The sequence below is a fragment of the Dermacentor andersoni genome, chromosome 1 (assembly GCF_023375885.2).
Source record: "Dermacentor andersoni chromosome 1, qqDerAnde1_hic_scaffold, whole genome shotgun sequence".
NCBI classification, from domain to species: Eukaryota; Metazoa; Arthropoda; class Arachnida; order Ixodida; family Ixodidae; genus Dermacentor; species Dermacentor andersoni.
Genome location: NC_092814.1, coordinates 66,665,920 through 66,691,312, shown reverse-complemented (window position 1 = coordinate 66,691,312; position 25,393 = coordinate 66,665,920). Strand labels below are relative to the sequence as shown.

At 47.8% G+C, this 25,393-nt stretch overlaps 1 protein-coding gene across 1 annotated transcript; it reads right to left on the bottom strand.

The window, feature by feature from the left end:
* Positions 1 to 2,791: 2,791 nt before the first annotated feature.
* LOC126545427 (uncharacterized) lies at positions 2,792 to 25,112 on the bottom strand. The gene is made up of 2 exons (XM_050193303.3): positions 24,775 to 25,112; positions 2,792 to 3,783 (listed from the first exon to the last, which is right to left on the bottom strand). Exons 1-2 carry the CDS (start codon positions 24,782 to 24,784, stop codon positions 3,242 to 3,244), a joined length of 552 nt encoding a protein of 183 aa, XP_050049260.1. The 5' UTR covers positions 24,785 to 25,112; the 3' UTR covers positions 2,792 to 3,241.
* Positions 25,113 to 25,393: the final 281 nt, after the last annotated feature.

Here is a 25,393-nt window from a genome sequence, read left to right as displayed (position 1 = left end):
TATGGCCAGACGCTATCATTCCATCAGATTGGAAGCACTCTGTAGTGGTTGCTGTTTCGAAGCCAGGCAAGCCTCCTATTGACCATAAAGCGTTGCGCCTCGTATGTTTGATTCCAAGAATATGCAAAATAGTCTAGCGAGTGCTAGCGTTCCGTATCTCTTGGTGGCTAGAAAGCGAGCAGAAGTACCATCCAGTGCCAGTGGTGCAGCCAGAAATTTTTTGCGGGATTGGGGGGCACCCATCGTGGACGGGAAGGGTGAGGAAAGGATAGTGAGGCCCGGAAGGCCGCACGCTAATACAGCAATTTCAGAGAGGGCACGTTCCCTGTGCGCCATCCCACGGCTACACCACTGTCCGGTGCAGATTATATTCCTCAAACACTTGGGCACAGAAGACTGCCTGGATATAATAGCCGAGCCCGTTCTGCGTGTTTCCCCATACGTACGTGTACACCAGCCATTGCAGCCGATATCTCCTGATGCCTGTGCGACAACATAAAGCACGAAACCATAATTCACGACGCGGAATCTCTTGGTTTCCCTCTGCACGTGACGAGCACTGTACATTCATTTCTAAATTGCCGTACATACTGCGTTTGTGTCAATGGCCAGCAGATAGGATGATCTCGAACAGAGGGATTCCGCAGTGGTCGGTCTTTACTCCTCTTCTTTGCAACTTGGGGAGTAGCGTGGTGGCTACTCCCCAAGGCACCCAACATACCAATTTTCGAATCCACGCCGACGACGTGGTCATGTGGTATACAAATAAGAAGCTCAACACACAACAACGGAGCCTGCAGCAAGCATTTGACGTCCTGGATTCCTACGCCTACGGTGGAGGATTAGAAATTTCTGCTACTAAATCGTGTTGCACCCACGTGTAGGAAACAAGCTTGATTGGAAACGATTACTCTCAAACTAAGTTTTAGTTTTGTTTCGTGACGTGCCCGTTGCTTGAGGTACGGGTCCTTGGTCTCCATATTCACCAGAGTGGAACAGGATAATGGTAGCTATAGGACACTAACGTAGACTCTCTACCTGATACGAAGGATTGCCCCTATAGAGGCGGAGTGGCCCGTACTGTGGCAGCACATAACATTGTTCGGTCTGTTCAACAGTTACGCATACTCTATCAGAGTCAGTTTCACCGGCGCACACTGAACCAGTGGGATCGAATCGAGAATATTAATCGGGACGCGATGAGGGGAATCATCGCTCCCCCCACCCCCCCGCGTTATCCCTCTCTTGACTCTTCAAGTACACTCGCAGCAGAACGCCATAGTGGAACTGGCAACCAACGTGAACTATCACGCGAATTTAACTTATATTCCAGGGTTTAACGTGCCAAAAGAATGATCTTATTAAGAGGCATGCCGTAGTTGGGGGCTCCGGATTATTTTTGATCACCTGGGGTTATTTAACGTGCCCCCAAGGCGCGGTACACGAGCATTCTTGCATTCAGTCCCCATCGGAATGCGGCCGCCGTGGCTGGGATCAAACACTCGACCTCAAGTTCAGCAGTGCAACGCCATAACCAATCGACTACAGCGGCGGTTGCGTGCCAATTAATGAGGAATATTCTTTAAACAGCGCAAATGAGAGGACGAGAAGCAAACACACGAAAGCGCTGTTTAAAGACTAACTAGCCCGAACTGTTACTCGGGCTAGTCAGTCCACCTCAGTTAAAGAGAAAGCCCGTTTAATTTGCTGGTGAACTCTGACTACTTCTACAACGTAGTGCCTCAAGAAGATGAACTGCCCCCTGGAAGTGCACTTGCATGACAGATAATAAATCGCTTGGCTGCAAGATCGCAATATGGGCACTGCACACTGATGCTCCCTTTTACTCTAATGTTTTTTGGCAAATCAGTTCTGCGGAAGACCGCAAGGTGCAGGAACGTTCATGAAAGGTAAATTGTCAACCACTTGGATGTAGCACGCAGCTACAAAGGAAGCCCATACGGATTTCTCAGAACCAAAGCCTCGCAGTTGAAGCGAAATTCGTCCTGGTCCGGGGATCGGACCCGGGACCAGCCCCTTTCCGGGGCGGTCTCTCTACCATCTAAGCTAACCAGGAGGCTAGCGAATTGCAGCGCGAGGGCGAATTAATTGACAACTCACAGCACAGGGATACTGAATATGGAAAATCAGTTCTGCGGGAACACGCAGTGGGATGGACTTTATACCAGTTTGTTACTATAGGATAGCTGTCTTGCCATTTAATGTTATTTCCCAATCCTTGATCTTGTGCTGGTGGACACAGCATGGCCGGAGGGCTTTCGACCTTCTAAGAAGGGAGCTATTACCGTTTAGTGCTATTGGCTGTCCGTCTGTCTTCTTCATTCTTATCTTTTTAACGCGATGAGAAAGTAATAATTCCGTTACCCGCACATGAAGCCCTTCCCGACACGGATTTCACGGAGGGGACAGGCGGTTACACGGGCCCCTGAAAGCTGCAACAGTCAACAATTATATGGCGTCGAAGAAATTTTTGTTCCTGCCATTGATGGCCGCCACTACATTGTCACATAAGTGCTATTTTGAACCTCTAAGAAAGTTTACAGATCTATAAAGCTGACAAACAGCGCTGCCTGCACTGCAGTGTTGAATCGCTAGGCCTTGTTATGGGCACTTGCGCGTTGGTTATTATTGCTACATAGGTTGTTATGAACGTTACCTGTTACGCTCCGTGGTGCACCGCTGTGGTGTAATATGTATTAATATCCTTCTTCCTGTATAATGCATGCATTTTTTCAAAATACTAACTTGAAATCATCGATTACGATTCCAATGACTCGCAACCAAATGGCAAAGCGCCTTTTAATATATTCTTTCTTTGTACCATTCCTTTGTATATCGTTTTTTTCTGGTAGAGAGAACATGTAGCGAGTATACGGAGACATGTACAAACACTTTCTGGTGTAAAGCGCAGTTCCGCACCCTGCACTGGTTCGTCCGAAAGGCCATCAGAGTCCGTAGTATTTACATAGTTCTTGAAGAACGCACAACAAGTAGGAAAACAGCACACGTAAGACAAACACGAGGTACGCGCCACCACTGAATGCCCCGCTTCTGCTCCTTGAGAAATCGTTCCTGCGACTGCTCAAACCCTGTTTCGCGCAGCGAGCGGGCACTTGACTGCCAGTGGACTTGACTCACGCGGGAACACACCAAAAATGACTCGTCTAGTAGAAGATTTGCGCCGTGCCGCCCTTGGGGAGCGTGGGCATATCGGCGCCCGCTAGAGGTGCACAGAGTACGCGCGGTCACACACGGTAGGAGTGCTTTGCGAGAGCGGCGCGGCCTCAGAGACCACGCTCTTTATTCCGTTTCGCCGTGGATCCGTGTTGAGTGGCTTCCACGTCGGCGTTAGTTCCGACATGCCAGGAACCGCCTGTGCGGGCGGATGGCGTGACGCTAACGGCGACGGCGGCTGGGTAGCTGCCTCTTGCACTGTGAGCACGATCTCGGCGCTTCGCGTGTCACCGCCGCCGTTTCTGGCCGGCGCCGGTGCAGCAGGTGCACATGGCTTCGCCTTGGTGTCGGTAGCTGTCGCCACTGGTGCTGCTGGAGCGGTCGAGGCTGCTGCTGGCGCTGCTGGCGCTGCAGGCGTGGCGGCTGCGCCGCCGTCTTTCTTCTTTTGCGATGCCTTCTTTTTCGTTGCGGCCTTCAGCTTTTCTTCGGTAACGCAACACGCGTAGATGAACACGAAGACACCGATAACAATAAAGACAACAATAATGGCGATGACAAAGGCTGTCTCGCTGTCGACACCTTTTCGACCTGCAGAGAGCATGAAAACAGGCGTCAGGAAGGCATGCCAAAATGTCTACTCATTCTCTACACTGCTTCACCTCCTCAGCCCACTTTGAACTATATGCTACTGGGTAAAATATGCTATTAGATTGGACGTCCGCGAATGTTGCGTAAAAGCCACTTACCTAAAATTTCTAAAGCTACAACTGGCCGCAAAAGATGACGTCGTGAGAGAGAGGATTGTGTCATGCACACGATGCCGGTTCAATTATAGGGGAAACATTAGAGGTGGGCCAATATATTTTTTTCGAATAGGAATATTAGGCATCGAATATTGAATAGTGAGACGTAGACACATATTTACAGCAGCAATATTTATTTTGATAGAATTAGGTACCATGCAACTACCGACTAGTCCAAAAATTACAGCTAACTATCGGTAACAAAGCATCATTTCTAAACACAAGAACACTAATTGTCATAAAACCGCATGTGTAACCTCTCAACGACATTAGAGTCTGGTTGCAAACAAGCCCTCCAAGAAAAAAATTGCTGTTGCATGACTACCTTTCTAAGAAGAATAAATAAATGGTTGCCGAAATCAAGATTAGAAATTGCGAAAAAAAGAAAAAAAAGTCGCAGTCGAAGGGCGATGGGTGCATCGATTGCGAAAGCGGGAGGGGGAGGAAAAGAAGGTAGGAAATATAAAGAGGCCAACCAGACGCACGTCTGGTTTACTACCCTACAAGGGGGAAAGGGTTTAAAGGAAGAAAAGATAGGAGAGGAAGGGAAGCAGGTATATCAGTGTGAACACGTGTGGTTGTTCATCACTGGATGCCTATAATCGGTCACTGAGCCCAGTCGATTTCATGAAACGTAGCAGTGCTCGCGTCGCTTTGTAAGCTTGCGACGCGTGGGTCCATGGTCCGAGAACCTTAGTCTCTGAAAATGGTCTATTGTCTAATCGGTTTAACACCCTCCGAAGAACGTCGCGTTCGATGTCATTGAGATTACAAAAACACAACACGTGCTCGATCGTCTCTGCCCAGTTGCATGAGTCAAAAATGGGTGTGTCGGACATTCCTGTAAGGAATGAGTAGTACACTAATTTGCTTTTGCAAATTTGTGGACAGCTATACGAAGTAAGGATATTAGTTTATCGGCCGTATAAACATGTAAACATTGGGAGCCCACGCGCGCACAAGCAAATGAACACATCTCACTAGATGACCGCGGAAACTGGCTTCGAAAACGCTGGAGTGAGGAAGTGCGGCAGCAGCAGCGAGCGAACTGACCTTCGAGCTGCGTCTCGCTTCAACGCGAACTAAACTGCGAAAACACAGCGCGCTGCGGACTGTGTCTCCGTCGCAGATGGCTTTGAAGATACTGCGGTCCGGGTGGAGGTACGGCGCCGCCCGGGCAGCCCGGGCCGCGCATTTCCAATTGCTAGTAGGTACAGTGGGGCGTGGCACTTGCGGAGACGACGGACGTTTACGCGCATGCGCGAGTAAGAGCGGGTGCGAGAGAGGAAATGTGAGGACTTTTGCTCCTTGAAAATACGACTCTGCCTAGGTACTACGGAGGAGTTTCTTGGCCCGCGTTGTATGCGCTTGTCCCTAGGCGTGCCGGCAGAAGTCGCGGGGCGCGGTAGTGCCGAACTTAGCATCGCAAGTTGGCGGCTCGACGCAATTATATTTATTCAATCCTGTTTTTACTAATGAAAACCACGTGTCATTATTTCGCATATTGGCGGCGCCTCCAGGACACCAAAGCGGCAACGGGGACGTCAAAGCTAGAAGCCGGACTGGCCCGTGCGTTGGGGCTCGCAGAGGCCTGCGCGGCCCCAACCCACGGGCCGCCCTGCTTCCAGCTTGGATCCCCCCGCTACCTCTTGGGTGCCCCGGAGATCCTGCGCCGCCTGCTTTAAAATATAACCTCAGGTGCTCTCCTGAGGCCTCCGTTAGCCGGTTACATGTATCCTCCTGGAGCAGTGCTTGTAAAAAATTCGATCTATTGTCGCGACGAAAAAAGCGACCCGCGATTTATACAACACCATTCAGAACATTGCCCCTTCAGACACAGCGATCACCAAGCGGCGTCCGCGCCCACTGCCTCACTGTGCGGGCAGCCAGCGGCAGAGCCTAAACAAACTCGACCGCATTCCGAAATGCCGGCATGTCTAGGGGACAAACGAATACAACGCGCGCTAAGAAGCCTCCTCCGTAGTGCCTAGGTTGAGTCATATATTCAAGGAGCAAAAACCCCCAGATTTTCTCCCTCACGCCCGCTCTTACTTGAGCCTGTGCAGAAAGGTCGAGCGCCGTAAAAAGCGCCACCCTCCGCTGTACCTACTAGCAACTGTAAAAAGGTGCCGGCCAGCCCGGAGTAGAGCGCGCCCGACCTCCCTCCCCTCGCCCCGCAGCATAGCGCGCCACAGAAGAAGGCGAGCTTCCTCCTCGCTTTCCTCCGTTGCGTGCGCGAGATTGAGCCGCAATCACCGGCTTATCCTCGCACGCTTTTTCTCGCACATACAGTGTACGGCACGCGGTGACGATTTTATCGCCCTTGGACTTTATACGGAACCTCATGGCGACGGCGATGGCAGATATGCGCCTGGAATGTCCATATAATTGCTATCGCAATAAAAGAAAAGCTACTGAAGGGCTTGTCTACCACAGACACATGTAAAAAGTCCCGTTGCAAGGAAAACATCGGCAGTTGTAGCGCAAAAGATAAAACTCTTACACAGCTAGACTTCCACAAACACTACATGACAGAGTACAAGCAAAAATCACCGGTTTTCATGCAGGCCTCCACCGCGAAATAGTAAACAAAGCTTGTATTACCCACATTTTTATGCATTTCTTCAAAAACTATTGCCGTTCCCACACTTCTGATCATTAGTGATATTTTGTTTAGCAGACGGAGAACAGTAACCACGTTTAAACAGGCTGTTGTGAAATATTTGATTAGTTTTGAGGATTCGGATGTGGCGAATAGTTCATATTACACACTTGTATTCTTATTTGTATTCGAAACTTCAAGTAATCGCCCTCCTCTAATGCCAAACATGCTTTTCTTTATGACGGAACCATGTTCCCCAAGAATGCAATTTACAGCACTGCTACCAAATTAGCACCGCAGAATTCGTCACTTTGGCAACAAGAATTTTCTGTTTGCCGAGATTGTGACTGTGCACCAGTGTGCTGAACAGAAACGTTTTTGTCTTGATTTTCGTACCTGCTAAGCAGAAACGGTTCAATTATGATTCATCACCGGATCGAAGGTTCAAACCGGCTTGAACCGATTCATGCTCGCTTGCATAACCGAAGAATAATCACAGGAAAACAACATCATCATCATCATCATCATCATCATCATCATCATCATCCTATTCATGTCCACTGCAGGACGAAGGCCTGTCCCTCCGATCTCCAATCACCCCTGTCCTGCGCCTACCGATTGCAACCAGCACCCGTAAATTTCCTAATTTCGTCGCACCATCTAGTCTTCTGCCGTCCTCTACTGCACTTCCCTTCTCTTGGTACCCATTCTGTCACCCTAATGGACCAACGGTTATCTAGTCTGCGCATTACATAACCTACCCAGCGCCATTTTTTCTCTTAATATCTATTAGAATGTCGTCTATGCCCGTTTGTTCTCTGATCCAAACCGCTCTCTTTCTGTCTCTTAAAGTTATACCTAGCATTCTTCGTTCCATCGCTTTTTGCGCGGTCCTTAACTTGATCTCAAGCTTCTTTGTCAGCCTCCAAGTCTCTGCGCCGTATGTCAGCACGGTAAAATGCACTGATTGTATACTTTCCTTTTCAATGATAACGGTAAGCTCCCATTCAGGAGCTCATGATGTCTGCAGTATGCGAGCCAACCCATTTTTATTCTTCTGTGAATTTCCTTCTCATGGTCCGGGTTCCCTGTGATTAGTTAACCTAGGTAAACGTACTCCTCCACAGACTCTAGAGGCTGACTTCCGATCTTGAACTCTTGTTTCCTTGCCAGCTTATTTATCATTATCTTTGTCTTCTGCCTATTAATCTTAAGCCTCACTCTTACACTCTCCCTGTTAAGGTCCTCAATCATTTGTTGTAACTCGTCTGCATTGTTGCTGAATAGAACAATGTCGTCGGCAAACCGAAGGTTGTTGAGGTATTCGCCGTCGATCTTTACTCCTAAGCCTTCCCAGTTTAATAGCTTGAATACTTCTTCTAAGCACGCAGTGAACAGCATTGGAGAGATTGTGTCTCCTTGTCTGACCCCTTTCTTTATAGATATCTTCCTACTTTTCTTGTGTAGAATTAAGGTGGCTGTGGAATCTCTGTAGGTATTTTCCAGGGTATTGACGTAAGCGGTCTGTACTCCTTGTTTACGCAATGCCTCTATGACTGCTGGTATCTCTACTGAATCAAATGATTTTTCGTAATCTATGAAAGCCATTTAGAGAGGCTTATTGTACTCTGCGGATTCTCGATAACCTGGTTACGACATGGATGTGATCCATTGTAGAGTAACTTTTCCCGAAGCCAGCCTGCTCGCTTGGTTGACTAAAGTCCAGTGTTGTCCTTATTCTAGAGGAGATTATTTTGGTAAATATTTTATATAATACTGGGAGTAAGCTAATGGGCCTATAATTTTTTTAGTTCTTTAACGTCGTCCTTTTTGTGGATTAGTATAATGTTTGCATTCTTACAGTTTTCTGGGACCCTTGCAGTCGCTAGACACTTCGTATAAAGAGCCGCCAGTTTTCCTAGCATTACGTCTCCTCCATGTTTGACTAAATCGACTGTTATTCCATCCTCTGCTGCCGCTTTTCCCCGTTTCATGTCTTGCAAGGCCTTTCTAACCTCATCTCTAGTTATAGGAGGAGTTTCTGTATACTGTTCATTATTGCTTTGAATAGGGTGCTCCATAGTCGTCTGGGTACTGTAAAGGTCAGTATAGAATTCTTCCGCTGCCTTTACTATATTTTCGAGATTACTGATGATATTACGCTGCTTATCTGCCAAGTTTCTTTCTCACTGATTTCAGCCTGCGTCCATTTTTTACGGTTTCTTGAGTCTTTCTCACGTTATAATTTCGAATATCACTTATTTTCGTCTAGTTGATCAGTTTTGAGAGTTCCGCGAATTCTATCGTATCTCTTGAGTGGGACACTTTCATTCTTTGTCGTTTCTTTATTAGGTCCTTTGTTACTTGGGAGAACTTGCTTACTGGTTGCCTTGGTGCCTTGCCCCCCACTTCAATTGCTGCCTCTGAAGCCAGCTTCGTTACCCTTTTCATTCATTACCTCTATGTCATCATCATCATCTCTCTGTTCTAAGGCTGCATATTTGTTTGCAAGTACCAGCCTAAATTTGGCTGTTTTTACCCTTACTGCCTCTAAGTTGACCTGGTTTTTCTTGACCAAATGAGGTGAATCCTGGCCCTCACTAACCTATGATCACTACATTTTACCATACCTATTACTTCTACATCTTGCACTATGCTGGGATCCCAGAAAGTATAAAATCAATTTCATTTCTTGTTTCACCATTAGGGCTTTTCCAGGTCCATTTTCTCTTGCTACGTTTCCTGAAAAAGTGTTCATTATTCTCAGCTTATTCCTTTCTGCGAATTCTACCAGCATCTCACCTCTAGTGTTTCTAGATTCGGCACCGTAGTTGCCAATCGTCTGTTCACCCGCCTGCTTTTTCCTCACTTTTGCATTGAAGTCCCCCATTATTACTGTATACCGCGTTTGCACTTTTCTCATCGCTAATTCAACAACTTCAAACAACGTAATTCAAAACTGATCTACTTCCTCATCGTCGTGACTGGATGTTGGAGCGTAGGTTTGTACTACATTTAATCTATACCTTTTATTGAGTTTGATTACGACTACTGCTACCCTCTCGTTGATGCTGTAGAATTCGTCAATGTTGCCGCTATGTCTTTATGGATTAGGAATCCTACCCCGTATTGCTTCTTATCCGGGAGACTTCTATAGCAGAGGACATGGCCGTTATTCAGCAATGTGTAAGCCTCACCAGTTCTAATCTCACTAAGGGCGATAATATCCCAAACAATGTCTGATACTTCTTCGGAGAGTCCTGCAAAGTTTGCCTCACTCGAGAGGTTTCGGGTGTTAAACGTTGCAAGGGTCAGTTTCCATTGGCGGGCTGTCGGGACCCAGGTATTCTTAGCACCCTCTGCTGAGTTGCAAGTCTGACCGCCGCCTTGGTCAGTGCTACGCAGTCACTGGGGACTGAGGGCCATTTCATTGAGGAGATCATTTCATTAACTTACTTTGTACAAAAATACGACGATGCTCCTGAGCTGCCCAAAATGACTTTAAAAGAAGGAAGCGTGCTCTTCTTAAGGCTGCCAGTAGATAAAAAAAATTATGCAGATCCAACACAAATGTTGGAGTCTATGGGAAGGAAAGCGTTAGTAAAGCAGTAAAATTAATGCTGCGCAACTAAATGCAATGCGTACAATTCATTTTGACATCTTTTCAGGATCTTTTCAGTAGGAAATTCAGGATATTTTCAGGATCTTTTCAGTAGGAAACCTATGTGATAGCGTCTCAGGTGTCTTGCATATTCTGCCCATGGACGTCTTTATCGGTATGCAGAACAGAATTAGCTGTTGTATCAACGTACTGCTAGAGTGCACGGGAGACGAAAGATTACCAATTCTGCGCAGAATTTCGGAATAACTATAACCTGCGTTTGTGTTTCTTGGCATTAAAGCAAGTGCATCGTCCTATAGTTGTTCCATGTTAGTTTTCTTCATGGTGGTACAAAAAGTGCACCTCCTGCCCCCCCCCCCTCTCCCCGCTACCCTCTGTATTTAGAAATGGTTCTGTCAGTCCCTGTTCTCTACAAAGGAACCGCTTGGCTCAGTTTTATTCTCATTCTAACAAGGAAAACATCCGTAAAAGGTCCTTGTTTGCCTCGGCTTTCAATGTCACTGGAAGTCTTTATACGGTCATCTTCCAATAGCGGGCTGTCTGGATGCCCTACTCGGAATTGACGCACTTTTAGAGTAACATGTCGAAGTTGTTTTTTATACCTAAATTAAAAAACTTTGTTCTTTTTAGTTCAGTGGGCTAAGAAAGCTCAGAATAAGTTTTCAGTCTTCCCAAGATTTCCGGAAAAGGAGTTGTTTTTTACATGGAAGCTTTTCACGCCTTAAAAATTTCTGAAAATTTTACATCGCTACTTTGTCCCAGTAGTCCCAGGGCTCGCACCCAGTGCCACATACCCAATGAGCCAAGAATTCGTAGTCCCAATATTTAAAAAATTTGAAACTCTAAAACACCGTTGACAATCATTAAGAAGTCTGTGGGCTTTAGAGGTACATATGAGCCGACATACGGGTTTTATATCGTGATTATTTTTTTTAGCACGCAGAACAACGGCGTGCTCATTGGCACCATTTTACCAGCGACAATTCCGAAATATTGCCACCGGAGCATCTCGTAACACATACAGCTGCTTAGGAATGGCGTAGGACAAATATATAAAGTTAAAGAAAACCAAAGTAGCCGGTGAATACCAGGCCTTCTTCGATTAAGAGATCTGTGTGCTTTAGCGAATCATTAGAGCTGACATTATATATGCAAGATTTTTGCCGTCATTCAATGTTTTATTACGCAGAAGAAAGGTACATTTGCTGGAACCATTTTTTCGGGCCATATACAATGCTATGTAAGTCCCTTTAGTCAGCGAGACGTCCCCCCTCCCTGCTCCCCGACCCCCCTCGCCTCCTAGCGAAGGTCGCAAGTCTTTTCCAAAGGGAAGAGTTCTGGTGCTGGCGTATCAGACATCTTCAGAGTCCATGGCGAAAGCTAACGAAGACAAGTTCCGTTGTTGAAAAGTTGGCCCCAGCCTGAGACATCTGCCATTCGACCCATGTTGATCCGATCGTCCACGTCTTCCTGTAAACTTCTGTCTTTGGGTTTTATCGGCATGGGTGATTCTGTTGAACATGCTGAGCTTGGCGGCACTTGCAGCTGTTCTTTCGTTGTTGCACGAGCGAACTCGCTTACGACCCACAGCCCTCACGGTCTTTCCCGCGGTTTGCACGCGTCGTTAAATATTTAACATGGAGCTTTAGCAGAGGCAGTGGCCATGCGACGCTTTAAGGATGGTGATTGCGTTACCTCGCCGTCAGTTGCGGTTTCTCAGACATAACTTTTGTTGCTTTCCATGTGATACACACGTGTTTAGTGCCTCAGTAGTCTGTCAGGGTTTATCTTAGTATATGTATCGCACCCCTATTTAAGGTCGCCCTGTGTTTTTATTGGTTTTTTACGCTGCTTTTCAGGTGCACGCGTGTGCCTGATTTATATAACCTTGGCGTTCGTTTGATTAAATCATCAGTTGTCAGTACTACTTCGTGTTGTCCCTTTCTTCAAGAGTCGTAACTTCCCAAAATCATGAATCACCAACTGGCCTACACCCACACTCTGCTATGAGCAATCATCTCGTCTCTGCTAAAAATTTCCGCTGCCTTTATCTCCTAACCCTTTAATTCCGAATGCTACGCCGAGCTACCTCAACATTCTTATTTAAGCACGGGCAACTTAACGCGTAGCCTAGAGTAGTGTTCTTAATATCTTGAATGAAGAACTCCACTTGTGAATAGTGCAGAAAACCAAACACGAATTAATTGCTATACTAATGACGTTTTAGGTCAACATTATATTGTATTTTTACTAATGTATTCTCCATGCCCAGAAATAAATGGGAACAAGTTGTCCTGATTTTCGTTGATGTGTAACTGTGTTTTGGCATTACAGGGTTAAGCTCGATCCCATTTAGGAGCTCCCGCTGATATAGACGCTCTGCGAACACGGAACCGGTGCATTCATGGAGTCTGTAAGTTGCACTTAGCAATGTCCGGATCGTTCTCCACGTAGTTATATCGGCGGTTTATAAACATTGTGTGTCTAAGACCACAAAGGTGCATTTTGCATAGAGAGAGATAAACATTATTGTTTATCTCAGCGGGTTAATGAGCTGGCGGCCCCTGTCCAGACCACCTCTCTAAGCATGCTTGATGACAAATAAGATGTAAGGAATACAGATAAGAGATAAGGGATACAGGCGATTTCCACAGGTGAGTGTAGGTCGCTATGTGTTTGCTGAACGATGTCGTGTGGGAGCGAGTTATGTATGAGACGTCGGCAAGGTGGCCATGAGTCGGTGAACATAATGGGGTACGAAGTTGTAGAAGCTGGGAGAGCGTGATTGATTGCCGCTGCAACGGCTTGTAATTCCGCAGTCCATGGGTCCATGGGAGGAAGGATAGCTGTGTGAATGGTGTGCGAATGGTGATTTGTGACAGCTGCGGTCGTATGTGTTCTAGATGTGCTGCCCTCTGTGTAAAAGTAAGGTCGGTGTTAATTGCGCGCAGTGTAGCCGATGTAATAAGGTGTGCGTTTTGTGCATCGGGCTGAATTTTAGTAGGTCAACGTGCCGAAGCAGTGGTGATATTGGAATATGTGAGCAACTAGCAAAAGGAGAGCTACGTCGCGTGGAGAGGGGGCCGGTGGAACATAGAGACCTAGTTGAGTGAGAATGTGTCGGGATTTCGAGTGAGAAGCACATTTCCCGGCGGCGCATGTGGATGAAAACTAGTCCATCAACCGTGTTGCTACAGCTAATTTTGAGCAGGCCCTGGGTTGTCACTAAGGGGGAGGCCCATGGCGAACTTGGTGTCTTCACGTATCAGCGCATCCAACTTGGTTCTCTGCAGCTGTGTGAGTCGTGTGTACGGGAGATGATAGCGGAGGTGGGATATTAACAAGGCGCCGCTAAGTCTCAACATATTCATCTCTCTAAACCCGCGAGAGGAAGTGTAAATACGAAGGAGCATACTGAGAAGCTGCTCCCCTTGATTTAGGAGGTGCTTAACAGTTGTGAAGCCACCACCATCTTGCTGGATGTGGAATCCTAATAGTTTTAGGCTGTGGTATGCGGAGGCTGTTATGCCCGAGTTTCGAGTAATAGTCGCTAATGAACGCCCGCGAAGGAAACAACGGACGTAATTATATAGCCTTGTGCCGCAGTTTGTTGCTTGGAGCTCATCTACATGCTGTCATGACGAACATTATCAGAAAAACCTTTTAGAGGACAACTGCTAGAATTTTTATTCTTGCCGTGGGGCACGGAAACGGGGGTCGGGTGATGCGTATTCGTCTAGAATTTTGTTTAGGGTCGTGCATGAGGATGTTTTAGATTAAAAAGGATTAAGTATAGTCCACGGACTATACGCCACACAGAGGCATGGTGCAGGGTGTCGCTGAGTTTGTCACAGATGCTGTACCAGTGCTCTCGTGTTAGAGAGTCCCAATAAGTGGTCATTTAGTAATTAAGGATGAAGATGCACTTGGCCCGGCAGCGGTTGCACTTCTTGGATTTCCAACTGCGGATAAGGCTGTGACGAGCTTCCCAAAGGTGGAGAAGATGGGCATCCCTCTCCAGCACATTCTCGAAATTTTTAAGGAGTAGGTATGAAGCTGAGTGAGTGCGATGAGGAATTTGTTGCATCTACATGTGGTAATCGGTGGAATGGAAAGATCTTCCGCATCAGAGTCCTTACGAAAGTTATTCCAGTTGATGAGTTAATGAGTACAGACGGACCCATGCCTGCCAACCTGTAAACTTTCGAATTTCTAAAAATATCTCGGAATCAATAAGAAAGAGTAGGGGAAGGGGAGTAGGGGGGAAATAGTACGCATTCTTTCTTCAAGCTTACTCCGAGCACACACAACGTAGTGGAATACATACGTACTTTACTAAAGATGATTTATCTTTAGACGTAGCACACAAACAACAGTAAAATTGGAACATGACACAGTGACCCCGAACCTGTTTTTTTTTTAGATAACAGTGACTGAGCGATTTTACTGATGCCTGTTTGGCTTGCTTTGGAACTTGTCTGAACTGGTTCGGCTCACTTTAGGAACTCGAATGCTTTAGGAACTTGTCCGAACCAACTACCCGCATGCATATGACGTCTTGGGGTGCAACAAAGAGGACGGCGAAGTTACCATTGCAATTTTTATGCATATTTAAAATAATCTTTCGGCACCACATTTTCTTACACCATATTTTTCGTAAATCTTGACGCAGCATTCGCAGAGTCGTAGAAAGAGCCCCAATTCGTAAACTCTACGAAAAATTCGGGAGAGTTAGCAGGTATGGTCTATAGTTAGGCGCGTGGAGGGTTATCTTGATGAGTGTGGGATCGCTACTGGACGTATCGCGCGTGTTGGTCCCTGTGGCTTTCATCTGACATTGTATGAGGGTGAGATCTCGTACAGTGTCGCGTTCCATAGTTTTCGGGACGCGTGGGCCAGTTGGGATCATTAAGAAGGGTGACATGCTCTTGTTGGATGATGGTTAGAAGTGAGGTGGCTTTGGAATCATTTTTGTTGTATCCTCGTGCTGTGCATGAAGTGAATTGAAATCTCCGGCGATGAGATGAGTGAAGATTCGCCAGCACCGGAGGTGTGTGGCTGATTGGAGAAATTCAATGGAATGCTTTGGCGGCTTGTAGACGTCTGTTTTGTCAACCTCATGAGCGGAATTCTTGGAAAAAGCGAAAGAGTTTAGCCATTTGGCTGTATGGCGTGTGTTGGACGGGGTTGGTGCGTCACCCTTTCCTGTCAGAGTGAGTGCGTTCAGTTTCTGGTGTAGTGTATGTGTTGTATCCGTTGATGGAAATAGGTGCGCCGGGTTCTCGTATGAGAATGACGTCTGGTTTGTGTGGAGGAATAGGAATGTGCTGCGCTAGGAGGCCACACTTCAATCAATCAATCAATCAATCAATCAATCAATCAATCAATCAATCAATCAATCAATCAATCAATCAATCAATCAAATCACCTTACTTATTCCAAAGTACAGTTTGGAAATGGATGTACTTGCGGGCGATACATCTTCAGTTCCACTGCCAAGCGTGGAGTATGTCACTCACGATGCTGGTTCATTGACGTTGTCGCAGGGAGGAGGTAGGCGATTGAGCGTGGTACTACTAGCTGGTTTGCGGACGCGTGTGAGCTCCGTTTCTTCAATTGTAGTCATGCAGAAGGAAAGTGATTTCACCTCCTATATGAGTGATGCCATGTTCGAGCTTCTGGTGCAAGCCTTGATCGAGTATGCAGGACATTTTTGCCTCAAGCGCTGCTTCGAATTTGAAAGTGATTAAGGTTATGGCATACCTTCGAGTTTAGCGCTAAAGACTGAAGTAATAGTTGAGGAGGAGGATGTTGTTGACTGTAGGCGGGTCTAGCCTTGTGAGGCATGCCGGAAATTTCTTCGCCTGGCGTGGTATCAGCGAGTACTCCGGCACGGCTATACAAGATCTGACTCACCGCGTCTCCCTTATTTGTGACTTTAGGTGATGTCGAACAGTATTTGTTTGACTGTTTTGGACTTGTTACTCACGTACGGGGCAGAAACCTGGAGGCTTACGAAAAGGGTTCTACTTAAATTGAGGACGACGCAACGAGCTATGGAAAGAAAAATGATAGGTGTAACGTTAAGGGATAAGAAAAGAGCAGATTGGGTGAGGGAACAAACGCGCGTTAATGACATCTTAGTTGAAATCAAGAAAAAGAAATGGGCATGGGCAGGACATGTAATGAGGAGGGAAGATAACCGATGGTCATTAAGGGTTACGGACTGGATTCCGAGGGAAGGGAAGCGTAGCAGGGGGCGACAGAAAGTTAGGTGGACAGATGAGATTAGGAAGTTTGGAGGGTCAACATGGCCACAATTAGTACATGACCGGGGTAGTTGGAGAAGTATGGGAGAGGCCTTTGCCCTGCAGTGGGCGTAATCAGGCTGATGATGATGATGATGACAGAGCGCAAACTTTTGTCCGACGCACTCTAGTGTCTAGGCTCCCTACATGCCTGCGCGAACTACATATATTGCTTCCTCGTGGGCAGCAAACATTCAGGAGGAAGTAGATCCAAATCCTCCTCAAGCTTTTGAGTGATGTAGGCTTAGCCAATGATTGGTAATGCTTGGCAGATTCATTTCAGGGCGTTGTGTCGGGGTGCTGGGCGGCCCGGCATGGCACCGCGTGCGGGATTGATCAAAGGCAGTGGACGAGTGTCCTGTTGCACCTCGCATTGCGCGTAATCTTGTTCACCCATCTTGTGTTGCGCTTACGAAGAGTGACGAACTTTTCTGAACGTTAGACTTGCAAGATTGCTATCGAAACGGGTTTTCGTTGCGGCGACGGCAACCTGGGTATGCGCGGCGATAGCATCGGAACTGATGGCACGGGGACGCGAGGACTGTGCCCGGAGGGGCAAGAAGTTCAAGATGTGGTTGTTTGCGAGTAGGATCGGACTCGTCAATGTTGCCCCGTTGCTGGTGGAGAGTCTACAGGGTTTGACCTACAATGGATGTGCGGGATGTAGTCGGAGGATAATGAGCATGAGCTTTTGGCGGGGGCTTGGTGGTAATCGCGTGCGTTTTGTTTGGTTAGAGTACGGAGGGAGGTAGCTGGAATGGGAGTACGGAGGGGTGGCTGACTTACCGGTAAGTGGCCCAAGGTTAGTATAGTGATGCTGGAGGGCTGCGTGCAGGCTTCTCTAAAACAGCCTAGATAAATCTGAACGTGATAGTACTGCCTCCAGGCTTTGGGCAGTTCTGGCTCCAGGCTGCTTTCGCCAGAACTGCCTCTAGGCTAGTTTACATGGCGCTGCTGGCGCAGCTCTTGAAGGTCAGGTCATGAGCTTCTTGGGCATGTAGACATTTCATGCGTGCATACTGGACTTGATTAGCTCCACAGAACATGTCCATCAATCACTTTCACTCACGTTAGGAAGAAATGGGTGATACACGCAGTGTACAGTACACATGCACGATCAGCCTTCCATCTTAATGGTTTCGAAAGCGCTTTTTTTTTTCAACTTGTATTTTATCCATCGTCTCAAAGCCTCGCTTTGTTGCTATAATTTTAATCTTATTTTGGGGATTCCTCAAGAACAGCGTTTCTACAACAGATTTCGGAAGCGGCTAGTTCACTTTTAGCGCCTTAGAGTGTTGCTATACCACGCGCAAGCAGCCGCATGATCAAAATGTAAACGAAAAGAGGCCTCGAAGACCCCATGACACAAGCCGAAAACGCCTCAGGAGAAAGCGGAAAAACGAGGACAGCCATGCCTAGGCGGAGTAACGCCACCCTCATGTTACCCTCTAGCAAGAAAACTTTCACTTTAAGTATCTACAATAAAAATAGGAATGTCTTTAGCAAAGCTGATACGACTGTCGGCCTTTTAAGCAACGCGCCCCTAACGCGACTCCATTCTCTCTTTCCTCGATCCATCTTTTGCACCTTGCGTCAACAAATAACTGCGCCGTTCTAACCTGTTTACGCCTGTCTATATCAGATAATAAACCTTCATTTTTCAGCGTCTTATATTTCACGCCGCATCGCAGCACGATCCTGACTGCTCCATGTACGTCGCGCGTCATCCCCTAAAATAGATCGGGGGAGTTCAATATCGCGGTAAGAGCATCATTGACAGGGCCAGCGTTTCTCGAAACGCTGGTTAGCGCGCAGCAAGAAAAAAAAAAGAAAATGAAAATGCAAGATGTAGGGTTCCAGGTTCTTATTTGTTGCTATGGCAACGACCACACAATCGCTGGAAGGCTCTCGTCTTTCAATTAGCCATGTGAACGCCGGCGGTGCTCAAGTGAGAGAACGCTATTCGCTCACACGCGGCGCCACAGCGGAAGTAAGCCTGCCTACCCGAGAACAACACATCCTGCTGAGTCGCGAAGAACACAAACACAGGAAGCGTTGGCGATCGAGGCAGGCAAGAACGCTATCGCTTTCTCTATTGTGGCCAACACCAGGCTCAGTTCTCGCAAGTGAACCGATTAGCCTATCTGTGGGTGGGGCAGCGCGGCTGCTGCATTTTGCGAGCCACTTTCAACCGCAGTTCCACAGAGCCATTAGTTCCACGTATTTCGGGCCTCAACCGCATAATTTATGGCGACCATCCATAGTCAATCTCAAAGGAGTTGGAATGAGCTGCTCACAGTAACACCGGCGCCACGTTTAAAGGCGTTTCCGCATGGCATCTGGGCCGCGATAATAGGATAACTAGTCTATTAAAGCGAACTCTCCCGGAACTCGTTGACTGTGGTGGCTGCTACTGCTGTGTGGTCGAATAGCTCAAAACGGGATAGCACACCTTATACAAACGGCCATCTGTACTATACCCCTACAGATGTACCGGTGGCCGGCTCTGTTCTCTACGGAATAGGGCTGTGAAACAAACGCAACTTAACTGTCCTTTATAACATATATATCCCTTATACGCCTTCAAGGGACAACAGAGTAAATATCACATGGGACGGCCGGAAATGCACAGAACTATGGGAAATTGACAAGCGAGGTTTCCCTCTGTGTCCATGGTTGTTCACGCTTTATGCTAAGGACATAAAAATGCGACTGGAAAACGGTGAATTATGTTTTGATTTAGCGTACATCCCTAATGGGCAAAGGGTGCAACAGAGAGCCCCTGGGCTGATGTATGCAGACGACACAGTGCTGTTAATGGACAATGCTGGAGATTGCAATGGCAGAGTTAGCCAATACGTGTAGCAATGAAGCGACATATCCAGGCCTTCATTTTTGCAAATATAAATCGGGAATAATTCATATTTTATGAAAAGACGAGTAACAACGTTGTATCCCTCCAACAGTAAATTATCCTAACAGTCAAGCAATACAAATACCTCGGTGTATACATATACGACGGAAATACGTATACTCAAACAAAAACAAAGATAATCTGGGCCGCTATAATGCAGCAACAATGGAACGTAGAGGCCGTTGTGGCTACAGTAAATATGAGGGGGTGCTAAGAATTTGACAAGTAATGGTGCGAGCGCTAACGTTCGCGAATGCAATTCTGTGCTTAAAATCGGAAATCTTGCCGGGAGTAGAAGCTCGAGTAGAAGCTCGGGAGTAGAGCACGATTGGCATTGGAGTCCCACGGTAAAACCACAAATGAGGCAGTGCAGGGTGACATGGGTTGAGCCTCTTTTGAAGACAGAGAATCGCAGAGCAAAATTAGTTTTCAAGAAAGGCTCAGGAACACGGAGTAGAAGAAATGGGCGGCTAAAGTGCACAAATGTGTGTATCTCAAGAGCGTGGACATCGAATGGAGGTAGAGGCCAAGAAAGTTGGCAACCAAGTAGAGGGTAATTGAAAGTGTAACTAGACAACCAGGAGTCATCAAATGATGATTATTATTTTTTTGAAACCATATATAAGCTTGACAGGAAAGGGAAAGGGAGGAGCAGGCTGGCAACTGCCACTGGAAGGGGCACAACGCCGGCCTATCCTTCAGAAAGGAGGAGAAAGAAACATAGAAATGGAATATAGGAAGAAGGGAAGGAAAGAGGAAAGAAAGAGCAAGATTGCAAATCTAAATGAATAATACTATTTTTAGCTCGACGAAACGCAAGACACGAGAGAAGGCACACAGGACACAGTGCTGTGTTCTGTGTGCCTTCTCTCGTGTCGTGCGTTTCTTTGCGCTAAAAATAATAACATGCAATACCAACTAGCGCCCAGTCTGTTTTCTAAAAGAATAAAACAGACACAGTACACGCCGCGCACAGTAGGGCCGGTCACGCTACTAAAGAATGTTATGATAGAAGCACTAGTGTCTGAGGTCTTGTCGCTTGAAAAATAGAAATAAGCTACAAGCGTGAACCTGGATTAGTTACGTCTAGGAAAGTAAGGAGAGTGCGATGGAGCCTGATCGCGTCAAGACGCACAACCACTGGCAACCACTGGGATACGAAAATTCGTCGAGCGTCGTAGACTGCAGGTCAAGGAGATGATAGCCCCTCACCAGCGACGTGCGCCAAAAGTAAGTGCAAAAACTTGCAGGGAGGTAAATTGCATGCAATGGATGGAAACAACAAAAGATCATGGAGATTCGCAAATACGACAAGAAAGGAATCAGGAGAAAAAATTGGTACGATAAGACAACGGGCAATGCCTCGCTATTTGAGGCCTGAACTGGCTCCCTGAGGACATAAACATACCGGAGCAAATATTCGCAGCAGGATGAGGCATGCGCCTGCTGCAGCAAAAGTCTGGGGACGACTAAGCACATAGGAGTGTAATTACAATGTATTCACCCGGCAATCGTTGTGAGCGCCTACCTTCCAGAAGCGCTCAGATTTAAAGCGGATGGAAATATTAACTGTGCAACGCTTGAGATAGGCAATAGAGGTTTAGAATAATGGCAAAAAAAAAGAAAAAGAGAACAGTAAAGAGATCGATAGAGTCGGGATCGTTACAGGCAAATGAAACTGTACAATATACAGGTAGAGGTTTTAATGAAGAGAGAGAAGACCAAGGAGAAATATAGGTAATGTGCTAGACTGCGATAGTTGTAGTGAAACGTGACTAGCTCAAGCAGCCTAGGTGGTTATTTGTCTCCACCTCGTTTCGAAGGATATGACATCATTGTCGCCGCCACCACCTTGGCTGACGGTTTGCGAGGGGCGTCCGTCGCTGAGCCGAAGTCCGCAGCGTGTCATTTAAATATTGAGATGCGCCATTTCGTCTTGCCGGTTCGCCGCAGTTTCGCACAGACCGATTCTCACAGTGTGTGAGATCTGCATGATGTTTTCATGCAGTCAGCGCGGCGGCCTGCCTACATTATCACCGGGATCGGTCGTGAACGGCGGATAATAAGAAAGGAATAGAATCGAGCTAAAGTTATCCGTGCATTACAGACCGGCCCTCTTGGTGGCCAGAGCGTAGCAGATTGTGGATATGATTATTTCGGTCGTTTGTGCTTACAATGTGATTTCACAATGTGGGCATATTGTCTACCGTAAAATGAACTCATCGCATGCGCGACACCAAGAGGTACGATGCCAGGATGACGCGGTAGAAAATGTGGTTACACCTTGCTATTTTCTGCAACACCGCTGCTGGCGGCACGGCTGAGTTCACCCGCGAAGCCAGACGCTGACGAGTTTCCATCACAACAAAGAAAACGGCGAGAAGTGCAGTTTACTAGTCGACCCACTGTCAGGAACACACATATGTTGCCTCGAAGACTTTTGTTACCACACAAATGGAGCAACCTGCATGTTGCTTGCGCTTGAAAACAAAAGCTGCCGCTGGATGGTCTCTGAAGACCCATATTGGATAATCTTGCTGGTGTCTTGATTTATTTAGCGTCCGGTGCACATGGCTGGTCATGCCAGTTAGGAATCTAGCATGCTTGTGGATTAAGGTATCCAGTACGTGTTTGGTGTTTAGAGCGTAGGGTTGCCACCTGGCCGGTTTTCCACAGGCACAGTTGGTTTTTCTCTCAAGGTCCCGGCTACCGGTTCGACCCCCACAGCGGCACGTCATGTGCCGGTTTTAAAGTTCTCGCTAAATCGGCACATGTATAACAAGCGTTCTGTAGGGCGTTAATACATAGTAAACGGCTTAATTATCGCGAGCGGGTTCATTTGAATACAGATTAATCAAGCAGAAAGTATCGTACGGAATTGTAGGGTGGTACCGGCATCTTCTCGTAACCGTTTCGTATTTATTCTTCGGTTTGTTTAATCTACCCGAGGTACGGTTGGACGTAGCAGTGTATTGTGTGTAAACGCAAGGGAAGGTGTTCCGCGCATATGTGCAAAATATACGATGACTGGATAGATTCTATGAACGTCGCTTTTGAAACGGGGCAGTGGGTTGTGCCGCCAACTTGTCATTACTTTCCCTAATGCCCTACCTATCTTTAGAAGAAGAAAAAAAACAACAACAACAATGAATTCACCTCTGTGAAGATTACCACCACCTGACCACTCGCTTGGCTTCAACTTTCCGAGCTTTCTTCGTGTCCCCTTGAGACCACACATGTGCGCATACCGAACAACGAACGAAAAGCCAGCAAGGAAGGGCAGCTGGCTCGCAGGGGAAACGGCAGGATTTTTCTCTTGGGCTCAGAAGGGGGGGGGGGGGGGGAGGGGGGAGGCGTGGGAGTGGTTGCACAGCATGATTCTCCATTGTCGTAGGGGGTACAACCCTCCTACCGTCGTGGTAGGAAGGGGACAATGCTGCGGGCAGGAGGAAATATTGAGGGTTCGACCGCACCCCCTCCCCTTCCACCGTCCTCGCCAACCGTTATGGCCACCCCTGCTGTCACGGCCACTAGGCAGAAAACAATCTTCACTTTTAAGCCCACCGTATGACGGGTTTCTCTCGTTGCTTGAAAACGTGCACGCGTTGCAGGCAGCGAGCAGGTAACGCTTACTCTGCATGCAGCGCGTAAATTAGCCCACCCGAGCGAGTGCCGAGCCGTCCTACTCATCACCGGGCCACACCGTTTGTTAGCGAATTTCACTAGGCGAGCGCTTTCCGTGGCATATGGGCTCCCGGCGGATGTTTTGTGCCAGCTGAGAGTTGAGGAGTGCGACGGCGGCGACGGCGCAAGAGCGGCTGGGTGCCGGACGTACAACTCACTCTCAGAGGCAGCAAGGTGTGTCGCCTGCGCGCGTTTGCGGCGCCCCCGGGCCACCAAAGCGCTGGCGTCACACTTACGCGCCCACACAAAGCGGTCTGGTATATGCGGCGCGAATTTTGAAGCCTGAGACCGAGGCCTTGGCTGAGAGCGCGCATATAACGAGAAGCCATTGCGAAGCGGCAGGAGCACAACTAGCGGCGTTAGCAGCGCTGTTGGTCCGAGAGCATCAGTAGAGCTGAGGGAAGACGAGGATCAAGCATTCGATAAAACAAGCAGCGCAGCTTACGAAGATCCAGAATGCAAGCTGCATTCTTGATCTTCTGGATGCTGCGCTGCAGACTGCATGTTGGTGCAGAGGCAACAGCATATCTCAAAAAGCTATTAGAAACATTTGGTTCATGTGAGCACTTTCTATTTAAGGAGTGATTAAGCTTCCTCTTTGATATATTGTCAGGATGTTAATTTGGCACTGCGGCTTTACAGTGATGCTGTATGCACACAGTAACAAACGTGGAGAACGGGCATGCGTACGTTCTGGAGGTCTGGGAAACGCCGAGACGTCAGTCCGAGATCTCCGTACACACCATGCTTCTACGCTATCACCTAGCCCCTACATATTATCATGTAATAGCACATGTCGAGCTACAAAGGAATAGCGAACAGATAAATTTAATGTTTTTTTTTTGCGCATTAGAATGGCTGCGATGCAAATGCTACCGTTTTGAGAGCGATGCTGAGGTGATAAATTCAATACCTTGCTGAGGCGGAAGCGCCCGTACGTAGTGAATCGACAAGTACCGTGAAGCTGACATTTCAAGGCTCAGTTTTTTTCAGTACAAGGTTGTCTAAACGGTGCCGCAACGTCACGTCTCCCAGTTTCACCCTTTTTCCCTTCGCCTTTCCCCATTGTCTTTGATGCATCTATATCATATATAGTAGTAGCTATGTGTAGACGCAGCTGATGCTTTATTATTATGCAATAAAATTTGCACCGTGCAAATGTTCTACATCAGGTGCAAGAGCTATGACGAAGCATTTTGCCAAGACCACATATATGAATGATAATAGTTTCAAAGAACTTGCTCGTTGAACAAAGAAATAGCTACACAGTAGATGTCACACGAAATTGCAATATATCTCTCAGGTCTACGTATACAGAGCTGTGTATTCATGCTACTTCGATGGTTAGCAAAGAACACGCGCGGCTACACGGTGAACCTGGCTTGAGGATGAGTAGTGGGCGGCTACTTATAATACGTATGTGATCCAGTGCAAATGCTTAACATGCCACACCATAGCAACAGAGCCCACACGTTCACCAATACCTTATAGTGGTACGGAAGTGCTTGCATCAACGCTCACTTGCACTGGCGCGGTATTTCTATGTGCTCCGTACTCGACACTGCCCTGTGCAGGACGAGTGCAACCGCATGCGCTGTCGAACGGCCTTTCCAGTGCACGCACCGCAGCAGCCGAAGGCGCCTCACCTGGGTGCATGGTGGTGGCTGAGTCCTGCGCCGGGGCGGCCACTCGGAGACCAGGCGTGCGGCGCGGCGCGCATGCTGCGTGTGCGACCGCGCCAAGCCGGGCTGCACTGCGTCCACGGTATCCCCGGCGTGACGCGTGCACTAGCCTAGGCGTGACGTCAGCGGATACGGGGGCGGCAACGATCCATGCCTGGTTTGCTTTCGGCAGCTCCGTTGTCAAAATTCCCGCACGCAGCGTGATGGCTTCCTCAGTCCTTCACCCGCTTTCGCTTCCGGCTCGTCCGCCGCGGCGCCGCTGCTGCGGCGCGCGCACCTCCCTGGCGGCGGACAGACGACGGCGAGTAATGCGACGCTTGTCATTGAACGGGCCCACCTCGAAGTTCGCGGCCGCGCAGTCGGTGATGGTGCGCAGCAGCGCCGCTTCTAATGACAGCCCTGGGCCAGACGGTTCGGGGAAACCGCGGGCACTGACGTGGCCGGCCGTGGCCCCACTCGGGGCCAGCCGGCGCCGCCGCGGGACCCTCCGTGCCCTGGCGTCATTAGCGGGGCGCATTCTCCGCATTCTCGGCCGCAATCGGCACGGAAGGGTGCATCGACAGCTGGGCTGGTTTCGGCCACT